This window comes from Bidens hawaiensis, unplaced genomic scaffold (genome assembly GCF_021521415.1).
Source record: "Bidens hawaiensis isolate Kalapana, Puna unplaced genomic scaffold, B.hawaiensis_p1.1 tig00003182_1, whole genome shotgun sequence".
Classification (NCBI taxonomy): domain Eukaryota; kingdom Viridiplantae; phylum Streptophyta; class Magnoliopsida; order Asterales; family Asteraceae; genus Bidens; species Bidens hawaiensis.
In genome coordinates this window covers 2,403,492-2,421,244 of record NW_027491173.1, presented here as the reverse complement: position 1 = coordinate 2,421,244, position 17,753 = coordinate 2,403,492, and the positions used below count along the sequence as shown (strand labels likewise).

General features: G+C 40.4%; 1 protein-coding gene across 1 annotated transcript; it reads left to right on the top strand.

The window, feature by feature from the left end:
• Nucleotides 1-12,424: 12,424 nt before the first annotated feature.
• On the top strand, nucleotides 12,425-12,979 carry LOC143622509 (uncharacterized). The gene has a single exon (XM_077093632.1). The coding sequence runs from the start codon at nucleotides 12,425-12,427 to the stop codon at nucleotides 12,977-12,979; it is 555 nt and encodes a 184-aa protein (XP_076949747.1).
• Nucleotides 12,980-17,753: the final 4,774 nt, after the last annotated feature.

The window sequence follows — 17,753 nt, the reverse complement described above, 5'->3', positions numbered from 1 at the left end:
ACCACTGAGCGCAGCCTTCCTTCCAGTTTGGCTGATCTTCCCACTCAGTGTTGTCAACCACAGCATCTTCACATATAGTCGACTGTTCAACCACAGGGATCTCATGCTCTACATTTTCTTCAACAATCTCTCCTTCTTCTATCACATTCTCAACCACAATTTCTGCACCAATCTTTTCAATCTCATCGATTGGCAGAACATCATCTTCATTTATCAACTCATCATCCTCTAACATATAGTCTATCTCTTTTAGCGCATCAATCATATCATCAACCACATCCACATCATCACCAGCGGCAACCACATCATCACCAGCTGCAGACTCCCCCTCAGCTGTGGAAGCCCCAAGAGCTATAGTAGTTCTTGGAAACTCACCACCTGCACCTTCCGGTGCATTGGGATCATCGTCTTGATCTTCTCTTCTTTTGGTCCTCAGCTCATCTCCTCTACAGCTCATCTCCCCCTGAGATGCCAAGAACACCTTCAAGGCATCTATAACTTTTCCGTGCTCAACCAGGAGGGATGCCTGCAGTTGATTTGCTTCCACTAGGCTTTGAATAGTCTTGGACTGCTCAGCTACAATCCGCTCTAGTGAAGCTATTCGTTCCGAGTCTGAAGTGGGCGTGTCCGCAGGTGGTACCGTACCCGATAACCCTGCAGTAGTGGTGACCGTAGACTTGACAAATCGTGCTACTACCACCGATGGAGTAAGCGACTGAGGTGGTAGAGACACAATTGCTGGAGTCGACGTCTGGACAGCCGTGATCGATGGAATGTCAGCCGACGATGTAGCCACTACGGGAACAACCGTAGCGCTTGTACTCGATACCTGCACAGAGGTAGGAACAAAGGACATACCAGATAGGGCAGGTGGAGGAAAACGTACCAATCGTGAAGTCTCTCCAGCTCCTACACCCATACCTGTCCTTTCCCTTCGTGAACGCTCTTACCAGCTGCACAGCTTCTTCTTCATCATCTTCCTCGTCGTCGTCGTCAACAATTCTCTTTTGTTTACCAACCGTTCTCTCATGCGTTACCATCATCCTTCTAGCCTCTTCCATCACATCATCAAAATCAGCTTGTGGACCCGAGACTTGAATATTCTCTTGTGGATCAACTCGGTCCATATCAAACAATCCTTGCCCGCCGAACATGGCGTCAAGATCAATCTCTGCAGCTGACACAGCAGCAGATACAGCAGGCGCAGCTGATACAGCCTGAGGTGCTGCCGCCTGTTGTGGTCTTGGGTCTCTGAACTCGTCCCCTGCCGCAGGCACATACTTCGGGTTTATAAGATACCCAAAGAGCGGAGTATGCCTGGGACGCAGCTCAGGCTTGCTTCGTGCGCTGGAAGTGCGACACTGTGCAAAGATACGTTTTGTCACACTTTCCACGTATCGAATAGGGCGTCGTTGAGGCGGCGTCGGAGCCACATGATTGAAAATCATCTGTAGAAATCGAGGATACATTGTAAACCGCTCACGCGCCACAGCCCTTCGTTGCCTATCGATCTCGTAAAAGATCATCTGGCTGAAAGAATATCGTTTATTATAAGTCAACACAGTCATAGCAGACTGCATTGTGGCACCCATTCCATCAGTGCCTGCCTTCCGTCCTGACATACATACGATCATGACGTGCATAAGGAAGCGCCACTGATCTAAAAGGAATCCCTTCCTCCGTTGAGTGTCCCCTAAGAGACCAGAATACCCCATCCTGAGAAACGCCCCATCACGGAATGGCGCAACAAACTCCGTTGGGTCATCCCTCGTCTCTTCACCAAACTGCAAAGCCACCCGTATATGTTCAGAAGAAAACTGAACAACTTGACCGTTTACGGTGGCTCGCATAACCGGGGGCTCAACCCGGCAATCATACTCTACCGTCTCCCAAAAGTCTTCAATATTCGGTAGGGAAATAGGCAGGGTAGTGGTTATTGCATGATATATCCTTGAGCGCAGGAGAAAAGTAATTATCTCCCTATAGTCCTCCACGCCCTTTGCATCTGGGTCAAGTGTTATGAACTGGTTATGAGCTGGGAAGAATTGTCTGTGATCATCACCGTCATCACCTGCACCTCCTGCACCTCCAATAGCAGCCATATCTGCACTAAACGAACCAAGTTAGATAAACGTTCAAGTTGTACACAAGTTCGCTTGATTACCAGGAGCGAAGTTGTGATCAAACCTGTATAGGCGAAGTTAAAGGTGAGGCGAAGTTGGGAACAACTTCGCTTCATCTTTAAGTTCGTCTAATTAATTTTAAGTAAAAAGGTCTAGGCGAAGTTAAAGTTAACTTCGCCTCATCACAACATCGCATCAGGCGAAGATAAGGGTTAGGCGAAATTAAGCCTCAGGCGAAGTTGCGGATAACTTCGCCTCAGGCGAAATTAATCGTCAGGCGAAGTTGAGGATAACTTCGCCGAAACCCTAACTTCGCCTGAACTGAGTCGGCGACTGTTAGCATTCTAACAGCCGGAATCCGATGATTCGGCAAAGTTTGACGATCTAGGATGCTCTAACACATGTTATTACGGATGGTTAGATGAAAAGATCGTCCATGAACACGTAATACAAGTTTGTAAATCTCGGTTTTGAAAGGTCACCGGACCGAGGGCACGAAACCGTTCAAAACGACCTATGAAAAGCATCACTGTCTTTGGATATACGGTTAATCGATAACACACACCTTGAATCTATGAACGAAACTGAGAAAAAGGGTCGAAATCGGAAACGAATCAAGTTCGCCGTAAAATATATATGTTCGCCGGAAATTTCTGATAAGTTCGCTGGAATTTTTGTGAACAGTTTTGACCCATAAAATCCTTTATATAGAGGCTCTGTTATACAGGCGAAGTTACGGATAACTTCGCCTAGGCGAAGTTATTCACAACTTCGCCTGTTCAACAACATCGCCTAAAATTTCAAAATTTAACCCTTAAGATTTTAACAGTTGTCAATTAAGTTAAAAAATGTCCTTTAAGAAATAAATAACATGATCAATTCGAAGTAACCAGTTAAAAAATAATAAAACTACAAAACTAAGAAAAACTTATAAAAATTTAACGAATAAGGGATCAAATTTCAGTCTAGTCAGGGACCACCATGTTTTAGAAAAGATCCTAACGGAATCATACTAACTACGTGACTATCACATAGATCCGTGTTTAGCTGTATTATGACATATATAGACAGGTTGTAAGCAGGTAAAATGCTTAAGATGGTTTTCATCGTTTCTGTGATACGAGTTAGGTTCAATTAATCCTTAAAATTTAAGTGGGCAACAACTCAGAAATATTGATGCCTCCTATCTATCCTCAAAGCGTATTTGGCTTTCCCCAAGTCACCCCGAATTGACTTCGACCCATAGTGTCTGATTAACTTGTAAGTATTCTTTGTCTGCTTCCCGTACACATTCTTACTCCATGATTGAGAAGTCTCGATATCTTGAACTCTCGAATGTTACAATAACTCATAAGTACTAATTTTTTTTTTTTTTTTAACGCATACTTATAGACTTCAGAGTAATAAACAACTGCAAGTCCCGAATCTGGATCACTGCAGTGTGGTGAAACGCCTTCTTCACGGGAATCAGAACACTTACGGGCTCGTGTATGACTGGGTAATCACTTTTCTGCCTATCATGCGGAAAGATATAAACGAAGACATGAAAAACTCTTAAGTAGTTTCCACATAAAATCAAGTAAAATTTAATTTGTATCACTTCTACTTTTACGCACCATAAAAAGTTACCATGACATACAATGATTGTCCTAAAGCCTTTTAAGCCTAATAACGTCACTAGTTAAGCACACAAAGTTAGTATATCTATCATTTTCCATGGTTGGATCAATTTTCCGTTTAACATAGCTAACTAACTTCTTACGAAGTAACAGACTTGAAAAGTAATTTCATTTCCCTTAAAAAAATTTTGACTTCAATCGTCCCGATCACGTCAAAGTCTTTAGGTAAACGGCAATCCTGAAGATCCAATGGATCAACTGGACAGACCACATACAAGTATGTGTCCTTCTAACTAAGTATGAACGACTAATTTTCAGCGACAGAAAGAAAACACATCATAACTGCCCCGGTCAATTTCAGTCATCTGGTTAATGGCGACCCTCATTCTCTACAAGTAGAAACGAGGACCAAAACATATCCGAGGATATGTCCATCAAACTGAGGTAACCGACTAATTTTAAGCAATGGTGACGTTTTTTTTTTATTTTTTTTAAATAAACACAAAAAAAACATGGTTACTCGGGATTGATCATCCCGTTCAGCTCAATTAGGTTTTGAAATCTGGACTTATCAAACTCTTTTGTAAATAAATCAGCGAAATTTTCTAGCGTATCAACCTTTTCGACCTTAATCAGTTTCTTCTCAGCACAATCCCGTATGAAATGATGACGAATATCAATATGTTTAGTTTTACTATGTTTCACGGGATTGTTAATTACTGAGATGGCAGCAGTGTTATCAATAAAAATAGGAGTGAGTAAGAAATTCAGACCATAGTCGCGCAATTGTTGCTGAATCCACAAAACCTGAGAGCAGCAGTTGGATGCCGCCATATATTCAGCTTCGCACGTAGAGATTGCGACTGATGTCTGTTTCTTGCACTGCCAGGAAACTAATCTTCCACCGAGAAACTGACATCCTCCTATTGTCGACTTCCGACTCTGATTGCACCCTCCATAATCAGAATTCGTATAAGCAACCAGTTCCACATCTCCTCCCTTCGGGTACCACAACCCTAGCTTCGGCTTGCCTTTGAGATACCACAGAATCCTCTTCACACCCTTCATGTGAGATTCCTTTGGGTTTGCCTGAAAACGAGCACAAAGACAAACAGCAAACATTATATCAGGCCTAGAAGCAGTCAAATACATCAAAGAACCTATTATAGCCCGATATTGAGTTGGGTCCACAACTGCGTCACCGTCTATTTCAGCTCCCAACTTGTGGTTGACGCAAATTGGAGTGTCAAATGGAGAAGAGTCCTCCATCTTGAAGCGCTTGAGGACATCATGAACATATTTTGTTTGATGAATGAACATCCCATCCTTCTTTTGATCAACCTGCAATCCTAAAAAGAATGTTAGTTCACCCATAGCACTCATCTCAAATCTTTTCTTCATGACGGCCTCAAATTCCTGACACATGGAGACTCTTGATGCAGCAAATATGATGTCATCCACATAGACTTGAACTAGCAGGAAGTCACTTCCATCTCTCTTCACAAACAGTGTGCTGTCAATCAAACCCCTTTCAAAACCATTCTCTAGCAAGTAGTCCGATAACGTTGAATAACAGGCACGAGGTGTCTGATGTAATCCATACAGCGCCTTGCTCAACTTGTACACGTGATCAGGAAAGTCTGGGTCAGGAAAACCCGGAGGTTGCTCAACATACACAACCTCATCAACTTTCCCATTGAGGAACGCACTCTTCACGTCCAACTGAAACACTTTCATCTTCTTAAAAGCAGCAAACGCCAAAAACAATCTTATCGCTTCCAACCTGGCCACCGGAGCGAACACTTCATTATAATCTATCCCCTCTTGCTGATTAAAACCTTTAACGACCAGCCTCGCCTTGTTTCTTATAATAATCCCCTTTTCATCTCTCTTGCACTTAAACACCCATTTTGTGCCTATCGCATGCACATTCCTTGGTTTTTCAACCAAAGTCCAAACTTCCATCTTCATAAATTGAGCCAACTCTTCTTGCATGGCCTCGACCCACGAGCTGTCCTTAAGAGCCATTTGATAATTTTTCGGTTCAATCTGGCTAATAAAGCATGAGTACAAACATTCGTTCATTATACCCGTTTCCTTAATGCTTGTATAAACACAGGTGTGCTCATTCAAGCTACTTCTGGTTTGTACACCGGAGGACACATCACCTATAACATTCTCCAAAGGGTGATCTATGTGAATTCTCGTGGTCGGAACAGCACCGACATGCAAATTATCTTCTAAATTAGAAGAGAGCTCATCAATGGTTGTTTCTGGCTGAGAGTGTAATGGATTGATAAACTCTTCTTCAGGAGAGACAGCAGGGGAACTGATAGAATTTGATGAGGAAGGTTGACAATCATCAAATAGCTGTCTATGTGCAAATTTTCCTCCTCATCTAGAATCATCTTCGTAGCAACACGTTCTTCTTCTTCAGTACAAAACAAATCAGGTATGTTAAAAGACTTGAAGAGCCTATCATAGTCGAAAATCCCAGGAGGTCCGATGCTCGGTCTTGGCGATCTGTAACTCGTAATGTCGGTGTTACATACCACCTCAACCTTGCCGTTCGTTGTATTAAAGACACGCCTGTTGGGAGTCCCAACTTCATAGCCGACTAAGATTCCTTCAACTGCTGCTTCACCAAACTTTGAATGTGCCTTTAAAATTGAACACGGGGACCCAAAAGTTTCAAGTCCACACAAATTGGGCTTTCTCCCATGCATAAGCTCGTAGCATGTTTTATTAAGTCTTTTTACCGTTAAAACTCTATTCAGTACATAGCAAGCTGTAGAAACAGCTTCTGCCCAGAACACCACCGGAAGCTTCGAATCAGCCAGCATAGTTCTGGCTCCTTCAATTAAAGTTCTATTCTTCCTTTCAGCCACTCCATTCTGTTGCGGAGTATACGGAGCGCTGAATTGGTGTTCAATCCCTCTTGACAGACAGAAGATCTCCATTTCAAAATTTTTAAACTCGGAACCATTGTCACTTCTGATGAACTTCACTCGTTTATCCATAATGTTCTCAACTTTGGTAATCAGATTCTTCACCATTTGAGCCGTTTCGTCCTTTGATTTCAGGAAGTATACCCACGAGTATCGTGAGTAGTTATCAGTGATCACCAAGCAATAAGTTGTACCACCTAGACTTCTTACATTCACAGGACCGAAGAGATCCATGTGAAGCAGCTCTAGTGTACTGGCAATTGAATTTACTTTCTTGGTGAGATGGGACTTCTTGTGCTGCTTTCCCTTTTTGCACGCAAGACATTTGTCTTCAAAATTGAAACTTTTTAAGGGAACACCCAACACAAGCCCATGTCTGACAATATGGTTCATCTTTCGAAGATGAATGTGCCCCATTCTCCTGTGCCACAGTTCAGATTCCGATTCGCTTGCTTTCGTCAAAAGGCACGATTCTTCCGTTGACATTTCAGTTGAACTTAAATCCATCATATACGTATTTCGATCACGTGGAGCCTTCATTACTATCCACTCCTCTGGTATTTGAAAACCAGGCTTCAACACAATCGCATCAGTCTTCGTGAAGTGTACGGTATAATCTTTATCACAGATCTGCGACACACTCAGCAGATTGTGCTTCAGTTCTTCAACAAAGTTCACATTTTCTAACGTCATCTTCCCGTTAGTTACCGTACCCCTTCCTGTTATTTTGCCACCACTCTCACCGGCAAAACTGACTCTTGCTCCTTGAACAGGTTTTAAATCTTGTAACAAATCCTTGTTACCAGTCATGTGCAGGGAACAGCCGCTGTCCACAACCTAAAGATTATTGGAAGCCCTGTTCAACTATTCCTGCACAAACAAAAGAGATTATTAAAATTTGGGGACCCAAGACCTCTTGGTCTTGGGTCGATTAACCTTCTTAACAGAACTCACACACCTTGGCTGACCAACATTAGCATTAGAAAAATTTCCACGAGTCCTAACAGGATACCTTCTTGGAGACTGATAGTGAGGCCAACCAAACCGACGAACATTAAGAGAATCAAAAGAATTATAGCATTTGGTTTGGTTATTAGTAGTGTAAAACCGAGATGTGTTTCTTTGAAAACCTGTATTATCTCTCAAATTTGAATGGTTTTCATTTTTAACATTTAAACGATTACTAAAAACCTTAGTCTCAGTTTTCGAGGGCCTCACCTCTCTGAAACGCTGCTTCAGAGGGCAATCAGCAACAAGGTGCCCTGTTTGATTACATCTAAAACAACACCTATATTCAGCTTTCTTTTCAGCAGATGTTTTAGATGTGGAGGCAGTATTACCAACCGTACGTCTCACATAAGGTGGGACATATGGGTTGAGTGGAGTACTCCTTTTAGTTGAATTAACTTTTTCTCCACTAGTGGGTAATACTTCCTTCTCTTTTGTCTTACCCGACTCGGATGACTTATCCGAATCAGATGAGACTGGACTTGAAATAGAAATTTTAACTTTTGAGACAGGCGAACTTGTTTCGCCTTTACTAATTTCCGGTACTTTACCAGTTTCCTTAGCAGGACCTGTCTGATCAGCTACAAAATTAACAGATTCATGAACACTAGGATTGAAAGTATAATTATGGTTATAAGGTGGTGGAACCTCATGGTAACCAATTCCTCCCCTCTTAGGTGAGGAACCTTGATCACTAACGAGGTGATCAAGAATAGCAGAGGAATTTCGGAATTGCTCTAGTTTCCTATTTAGTTCCACCACTTTTACCTGGTGATCAGCAATCTGTTTTTCTTTCTCAGCGATTAACTTGGTTTTCTCTTCTAAAACCTCGTAGCTTAGATCGATCACATCAATTTTCTCAGCTAATTTTGTTTTTAAACTTTTAACGTCTTTTTCACAAGCTTTAATTTTTATTTTATAATTATTTTCTCTTGTCTTTGTGAAGTGATGATCTTCTTTCAAGGTTTTAAATTCGGCATCCAACTTAACATACTGATTAGTAATTGTAGCAAGCTGTTCAGACAAGTTCTCACATTTAGTACAGAAAAGTTTAGTACATACCTCGGAGTTCTGGTCATTAGCCATGAAAGCTTTTTCATTTTCAGCATCTTTCATACATTCTTCAGCTGCAAACTTCGCCATGTGTGCCTGCTCAAAGAGTTCTCCAGAGAACATGTTCCAGTTGTATTCACCAGCATCAGACATCATGGCATTATTCCCATTGTTATTTCCACTTTGCTGTGTAGTTCTCCCCTGACTACGTTCTACACGTGCATTAGTGCATTCCTTTGCAAAGTGTCCATTTTGTTGACAATTGTAACACCTCACCCTTGACTTATCAAATCCTGGCTTTCCACCTACGAACTTTCTGCCAGTCTTCTTCATGAAACGCTTCACTCTTCTGACTATCATCGCCATCTGCCACTGCAGATCCATCTCCTCCAGATCATCAGGATCGATCTGGTCATAGTCTTCTTCCAAAGCAGCAGGGTCCACAATCTTCCCTTGTATGTAGTTCTCGTAAGAAGCAATAAAAGATGCATAGAGTGCAAACTGCTCTTCAACAGATTTGACACTCATTGGCATCTTAGTGTAGTTATTGCTTGAAGCACTGGGAGAGAAACTACTCTTGGATGCTTGAGGTTTCGAAGCACTTGATCCTCCAGCAACAAAGCAAACATCACCGTTCATGTTTACTGACACATTTCCTTCATGAGAAGAGTTAGAACCTGACTCTCCTTTGGAGTAGTAAGCAGCAGATTCAGACTTCGAACTTGAGCCTGAGTTAACTTTGGCACCATACATACCAAGGTCTTGAACCTGATCCGTTGGTGTTTCTTTACGAACCATATTAAGCTCAAAGGTTCTGAGCTTGTTTACTGCTGTCTCCAAGTCATAATTGTGAAAGTCTTTGTCTTCCCTCATTAGAACAGTGTACATTTCCCACTTCGGTGGGAGAGCATCGAGAAGCTTCTCAACTATTTCCTCCTCTCTGTAAGCAATAGAATAGTTGTTCAGCTCTGTCATTAGATGATAATATCGGGTGATAATATCATCGAGTGATTCGTTCTTCAAATACTTGAAGACAGAGAACTGGGTCTTTAACAGCTTAATCTTCGAGGCACGAATACCCACGTTCCTTTCGAATCTATTCTCAAGAGCATCCCAAAGCTCTCGTGCAGAAGTGTACTTCCGGAATGTATGAAGAATTTCTTGAGGAAGAGCCATAGTAATTGCAGCATGGGCCTTGCTCTCGGCCTCATACATCTTCTTCTCTTCTTCCTCCATCTTGTTGTACTTCTTTATCACATCCCGACCTTCGTATTCCATTGTTGGTGGAATATATCCATCCTGGATGCACACCCACATCTTTGCATCCTGGTATTTAATATACTGAATGAACCTATCCTTCCACGCCACAAAGCCGGTTCCTTTCATCAACCTTGGGGCCTTAGTAGCCGACCCCGCTTCAACTTCCATTTTGACTAACTCTGAGATGTTAATCGGCGACATCTTATCGAAAACACGAAAAACCTGAAAAAAACAAAAATTCTTCCAAACAGTACTATAGGCGAAGTTAAGGATAACTTCGCTTAAGTGTTAACTTCGCTGGAAAATCCTTAAATTCGCGTGACTTGGTTAAGTTGAGAATAACTTCGCTTAAGATAAGCGAACTTAGGAGGTAAGCGAAGTTGAGGATAACTTCGCTTAGGCGAACTTATGAGGTAGGCGAAGTTGTGGATAACTTCGCTCAACCTTATATCTTCGCCGAAACCCTACTTCCAGCGACGGCAACTTCGCCTGAAGAACAACAACTCCGCCCGAAGAACACTGAAAATATTCAGATCTGTTTTCGACGATTTAGCAGTTTCCGGTCGATGTGACGGCTTGAATATGACAGTATAAGGTGAGTATAACACAATATCAACAAAAACACGTCCCGCGAATAGGTCAAACGAGACGTTTTCTACACCCGCGTGAAATCCCGAACCACACAATCGAGCCAAAGCTCTGATACCAATTGCAGGTTCCCGGACGGATCTTACACGGGATATCGCCATCTACGTAGGTGCGGAATCCCTGCGTAGGTAGTTACGAGCGTAGAATACGTAAGACAAAACACACGCGATACAAACGAACACGTTATATATTATAACTTGAAACACGTCTATTACAGACTCTCGACACGTTCACTGAACTCAACAACTGACTCCTCTCTCGTAACCTAAACACACCGTCGGCTACAGTATATATAGACACGACAACTTCGCCTGATATGTTCAGGCGAAGTTGTCCATAACTTCGCTCGTTCAACAAGTTCGCCTAGGCGAACTTGTCGACAACTTCGCTTGTTCAACAAGTTCGCCTAAGCGAACTTGTTGACAACTTCGCTTACATACATAAACATAAACTTAAACATAATTACATTACAGACTCGATTACAAACGCTAGACTATGAACTACTGACATTTATGTACCAACAGTATTTCAGAGTTCTAGTTGAAAAGCATGTGGAAGCCAGAAGAACAAGTCTACAACGGTCATATGAGTGCAGCTCAAGTGAAGACCTAGTAAATAGGCTTAATTTTAGTGATATTTGTTAGTTTTTCTTTCTATAAAAGGAGGCTAACTGAAAACATGTTAGACACACATCATTCTGTAATCCCTACACAAATCTTGTACTTAGCTCTCATTCTCAAGCAGTTCTCAAGCTGTAATCACCTTTTTCATTAATAATTTGAGGCAGGGGATAATTTTCCCCTCCCGAGATTTTTTCCAAAGATCCTCACTGGGATCCTAGGTTTTTCCTCGCTAAATGACGTTTTCATCTTTGCTTTTGCTGCGTTTACTTAGCTTGTTATTGAGAAACAAACTACCTCACTTTACTAAGTTGTTCAATTATTGCTTCGGTAATTTTTGACCAAAATAGTTTGGAGCCCACCGTGGGGCCAGTGGTGTTTTTCATTCTTAAATCCTTATTCACTTCCATTGTAAACCGTTACCTTGCAAAACTATACTAAAAATGGCCTGTCAATCAAAAGTACATCTTCATCCATGCCGTCTGTGATTTTTGGAGCCTCCCAACGTCGGCATTAACATCTCTTGAGCTGGAGGATTGAGCAACATGCCACCTCCTACAACAAGGCCTTCAATCAACGTGCGACTCCAAAGATCTGGGTCTCCCAATACGAGGCCCGTCCTTATGTCTAATGATGATATCTTTGATGTTTTAATTCAGATGAAGGAACACATGGAGACTTAGAGGTAAACCAACAACTTAGTCATGAGGGATCTCTGGGATATTCAGGCACAAGGGAAGAAGCTGGCAGAGGATACTTCACTCCATTGCTACCTAGGAACCTGAACTTCGACATGTCTGGATCCTAGGGAAATCTTTATGATGACTTCCTTCCCATGTAGTCAACAAACAGGACGAATGATTATGTCCAGGCCCACTAGGACAACTCCTACTCAGGAATTTGGTGTTATTCCAGGATCCCTAGGTAGGATTCTTGATACTGGTAATTTCAATAATGTTATTATACCTGTGACTAACCATGATGCTGCCCAGGATCCCGATATTAGCCTAATGATACCGAAGGAATTACAAATACTCAAGGAACTTATCTCTAGTGTACTTGGGATAGTCTAGCCGATTTTGGAGGTTGCTCTAAGTAGTTATAGGATCTCAAGATTCGCACCGTAGCGATTCCAAACTCCAAGCATGAAGTTGTATGATGGAACCACTGATCCTGAAGAGCATATTGCAAAATATCGAGAAAGAATGGAGATAAACCCCATACCTCAGAATCTCAAAGAAGCCTACTTATGCAAAGGCTTTGGCTCAACCTTAACAGGAGCTGCATTGAAATGGCTCCTAAGGGTTCATCCTTTTTCTATCAAATCTTTTAATCGTTTAGTTAATTTGTTTAATAACCAATTTTCTTGCAATAGAAGTTTTGAAAGGTTAACTAGTGACTTGTATAGAGTAACACATGGCAGAGATGAATCCCGTAGGGATTATGTTAGCAAATACAGCAAGGAAGCCCTGGAGATCCCCAACCTTGATGTCGCGATGGCTGTGCAAGCTTTCAAGATGGGTCTCAAGAAGGATAGCTCCTTTTATGAGGATCTCGTTATGAATCCGTGCAAGAACCTGGACGAAGCAAGGAACAGGGATCTAAGGTTCATTAAGTTAGAAGAAGATAGAAGGATTCAGCAAAGGATGGATGATTCCAACAGCTACAACAACCTGAATAGGAAGTCGGATTCCCAATGATCTAAACCGTATCGATCTAAGTCATATGCTAGAAATGGAAGGGTCAATATGGTGGATGATGAATCTTATCCCAACTTCAATATTTATTGTTTTTCAGTTGATAGTCCTGGATTAATGTGTGTTGAGCAGGATCTAGGTGAAAAAGCAAGACGACCACAAAAAAAAAGCGAGAAAAATGGTGCCTAGAAGGAAAAGTCCAAATGGTTCGCTTTTCACGAAGACTTCGGTCATGTGACGGAAGAGTTTATTGCTCTAAGGTAGCAAAGGTTATTTAAAGAGTTGCTGGGAAAGAAAAGTTAAAACCGGGATCCTGAATAGGATCCCAAAATGGCAGAATCCCCACCACTAGGCTCTCCGATTGTAAACATTATCTCAGGAGGTTCTGACACATGCAGTGCATCTTACTTAGTAGCCAAAAGGAATGCCAAGATAGCTAAAGTAGAGAAGCTTGAGGGATCAACAAAAATGCTGACTTCGCCAAGGAAACTTGTGTCTTATTCGATGATGAAGATCGAAATTATATTTAGGATCCCTCATCATGATGCCTTGGTTATAATCCTTTATATTGTTAATTGTTTTGTACAAAGGATCCCAGTGGATAACGGAAGTTCGGTGAATATCATTCTGCTGGATACCCTGAAGAGGATGAACATCCAGGAATATGAGATTGTATCAAAATCATCAGTTTTTAGTGGGACGAGATGAAAACTGTCCCAGAGATGAAAACAGTCCCCTCAACTTATCGGTGTTATTGAAGCGTTGACTTCTTTTAATGCTATCTTAGGTAGAACCTGGATCCACGAGATGAAAACAGTCCCCTCAACTTATCATCAATGCATCAAAATGCAAACACCTTGGGGTATCATTAAAATTCAAGGAGATCAACAAGAAGCTAAAGATTGCTATGCTTCCTTAATCAAGCTAGCAACCAAACCAACTCGAGCATAGCAATCAAAGAACAAAGCAAATGATATCTTGGAAGCAGATGAACAAGAAATCAAAGAAGTACAATTAGATGCTCAGGATCTCGACATCTAAGTGCTAATAGGAACTGGGATCCCAAAAGAAACAGAAGATCAGTTGATCAAGTTCCTCAAAAGCATAATCTCAACCATCGCATGAAAGCATGAGGATATGACAGGTGTTTCTAAAACTATTATTACTCACGAGTTGGGATTGGATAAAAGTTTCAGACGAATTAACAGAGAAGAAAGTTCACACCAGAAAGAAATGTAATCATCTAATGAAAGGTTGAAAGCAAAGATGATCAGGGAAGTAAAATTCCCAAGATGGTTAGCAAACATGGTGGTAGTCCAGAAGAAGAATGGCAAGTGGAGAGTTTGTGTTGACTACACAGGCCTTAACAAGTCGAGAGTTTGTGTTCCCATTGCCACATATAGACTCCATGGTGGATGCAACTGCTGAACATGAGATGCTGACCTTTATGGACGCTTCTTTGGGATTCCAAAAAATTCAAATGGAACCCTCAGACCAAGAAGACACGGCTTATTTTGACTCCAACAGGTATATATTGTTACACTACGATGCCTTTTGGTTTGAAAAACATAAGTGCAACCTATCAAAGATTGGTCTAACATGGTGTTTAAAGAAAAATTGGGGGATACTATGGAGGTCTATATCGACAATATGGTGGTGAAATAAAAGAAATCTGGGGATCACCTTCGAGATATTGAAGAAGCCTTTGATATCCTTGGCAAATACGACATGAAGTTGAACCCATCCAAGTGTCACTTTGGAGTGGGGCCAGGCAAGTCTTTGGGATGTATGGTTACTAAGAGAAGGATAGAAGCAATTCCAGAGTAGATCAAAGCCATAATAAACCTAAAAGCACCTGCCAACATAAAGGATGTTCAGAGATTAACCGGCAAGATCGCAGCCTTGAATAGGTTTATCTCAAGATCCTCAGAAAGGTGCAAAGAGTTCTATGAGATCCTCAAAAAGAACAAGAAGGTTGAATGAGGACAGAAGCATGATAAGTTGCTTGAAGACACAACACCTTTCATCAGCAAATTTGCTCATGAAGTCTAAAGATGGTGAGCCATTATTCCTCTATTTGGCGGTATTCCGAGATATAATAAGTGATGTAGTAAAAGTCTACTTGATGCTGAAACCAGGTATTCCCATTTAGAAAAGTTAATTCTAGATTTAGTTATGGCCTGTACCAAGTTAAGGCATTATTTTGAGACACATTCTATTTTTGTTCAAACTAATTATCCTATTAAAAATGTTTTGAGAAAACCCGAAATGTCAGGTAGGATGGCTAAGTGGTCTGTTAAATTAAGTTCTTATGACCAACCTTGTCTATGAGCCTAGAACAACAATTAAATCCCAAGCTTTATCTGACTTTGTGGCTAATTTCAGTAGGAATATCCAGCATGAAGCTGGCTGGGAAGTTCAACAACTAGACCAGGATAAGGATAAATGGATATTGTTTACTGATGGGGCCTCAAATGTTAGGGGGACATGCTTAGGAATCATCCTGAAATCGCCATAGGGGGACATAATACCCTAGGAAATCAGATGTGATTTTCAAGACAGCAATAATGAAGCTGAGTACGAAGCTTTAATTGCTGGCCTTAAGTTATATAAGGATTTAGAAGTTAAATATATTCATGTATTTGTGGATTCCTTATTGCTTGCTAATCACTTCAATGTCTCTTATGCTGTTAGAAGTGAAAAACTAACCAAATATCTGCATATAGTTAAAAATCTAGCAGAAAAATTCAATTCCTTTGTAATTCAATAGGTACTTAGAGAAGAAAATGTTGAGGCAGATGCTTTGGCAAATCTTGGATCTGCTTTCAAGATCCCGACGGAAATAAAAATACCAATCGTACATATCCTAAATCTAACCATAGATATGCGTCAGCCGATGAAAAGAAAGTCATAAGAGAAGCTTCCAAGAAAGATCCTCAAGTCATTGAAATAACAGACATAGAAGATGCTGCCCAGGATCCTCAAATTAAACAGGAATCCTGGATCTAACCTATCAAAAACTATTTGCAACACAACAAGATTTCTGAGGATGAAAATCCTAAAGCCTTTCGTATGAAGGTATCTAGGTTCATTATCTTAAATAACATTCTCTACAAGAAGTCTCTCGCAGGACCATACTTAAGATTCTTAGAGGATCCCGAAATACAAGTTCTTTTAAAAGATATCCATGAAGGCAACTGTTTTCCAAAATCCTTAGGACTGGTTATTATTGGTAGCCATGAGGAAGAATGAAATGATCTATGATAAAAAATATGATGTCTATCAAAGACATAGAAACATTCTTCATCAACCACCTGAGCCTATCCATCCTATAGTATCTCCATAGCCTTTCATGAAATAGGGGATGGATATCGTGGTTAAAATACCAACAACCCAGGAGGAAAAGTTTTCATGTTAGCAATGACAGACTATTTTTCCAAATGGATTGAAGCGGAGGCCTTTGCCCAAGTGAGAGAGCAAGAGGTGATATCCTTCATCAAGAGAAATATCGTAACACGCTTTGGAATCCTAGACAAGATCATCTGTGACAATGGGTACCAATTTATAGGCAAGAGAACCATTGAATTTTTTGTTGCATGGGTTATCAAGATGATCACTTCCACTCCAGAACACCCTCAAGCCAATGGACAAGTGGACAAGTGGAATCTTCAAACAAAATCAACGTCAACAACTTGAATGTAACATTCGTTACTTTTCAAACCCGAAAACCCCACTATTTTGAATTTTCGGTTTTTGTATATATATATAAAATGATGTTATTAATTACTTTTCGTCGCATGTTTCTATGAGACAAAATCATTATGTTGGTATCTTTATTTATTCGTATTCGTTTAACCAAATCATTTCATCGTTTCATTTTATTCGTGTTTGACGCCCATCGTTAATATAATATTCACAAGGATTTAAGTTATTGTTCTTTCGTTTTCTATTTATTTTGTTTGGTTAACGAACCTTCGGGATTTAGAGTTTTATTAAGTTTAATCGACACGCAAATTATTCGAGTATAATATAACTATCATCAAAGTTTCTATAACTTATTATTTTGATTAAAACACATTTGAAAATTTAGGGTACAATTCGTAAATTATATTTAAAATCTTGTTTATAATAACTTTAAAGATGAAGGGCTGAAAATGTAACTATGCTTTAATTCTATTTTTAAACTAATATCAAACTATAGGGTTCATTATGTAAATTATTATAAAAAATAATATTATAATTAGAACAAAATTCCACCCAGCAGCGCTTTTACTCACGGTTTCCCATCGGAACTCCAGCGACTTCAAAATGCCTTAAAACTCGTGTAATAAATCAATTAAATGATCAATTAACTCGTAGATTGTAACGCCAAATTTGATTCTTCAATCATAACCCGTTAAAATACCTTTGATTTCGCGTATTAATCCGATGTAACAGCCGGAATTTATAAAATATCAATTCACGATCATTTAATCGATTAATGATTAGTAGTATAAATAGCTTCTAATTCTTCGTCTAAACTAGCTCACATAAACTAATCATACTAAAACTGTCACACCCAACCCAGGGGGGGCTAGTCGTGGCCAACTGGTATCAATCATGAGCAGCAGAAAATAAATAAACTTAAAGGAATTCATAAGATGCTTAGAGCTTGCAAATTCAAAGGCACAACTAAACCAAATGGGCCAACCATGACCCTTAAATTGTCTTAGGTGCAAAGCATCATCAATTAGTCTAGGATGTCATCTAACGATTACATCTTTATTTATCAAGCAGT

What these genes read in the sequence shown, in the direction of transcription:
- LOC143622509 (XM_077093632.1), top strand. Translation starts at nt 12,425, where the DNA reads ATGAAGTTGTATGATGGAACCACTGATCCTGAAGAGCATATTGCAAAA.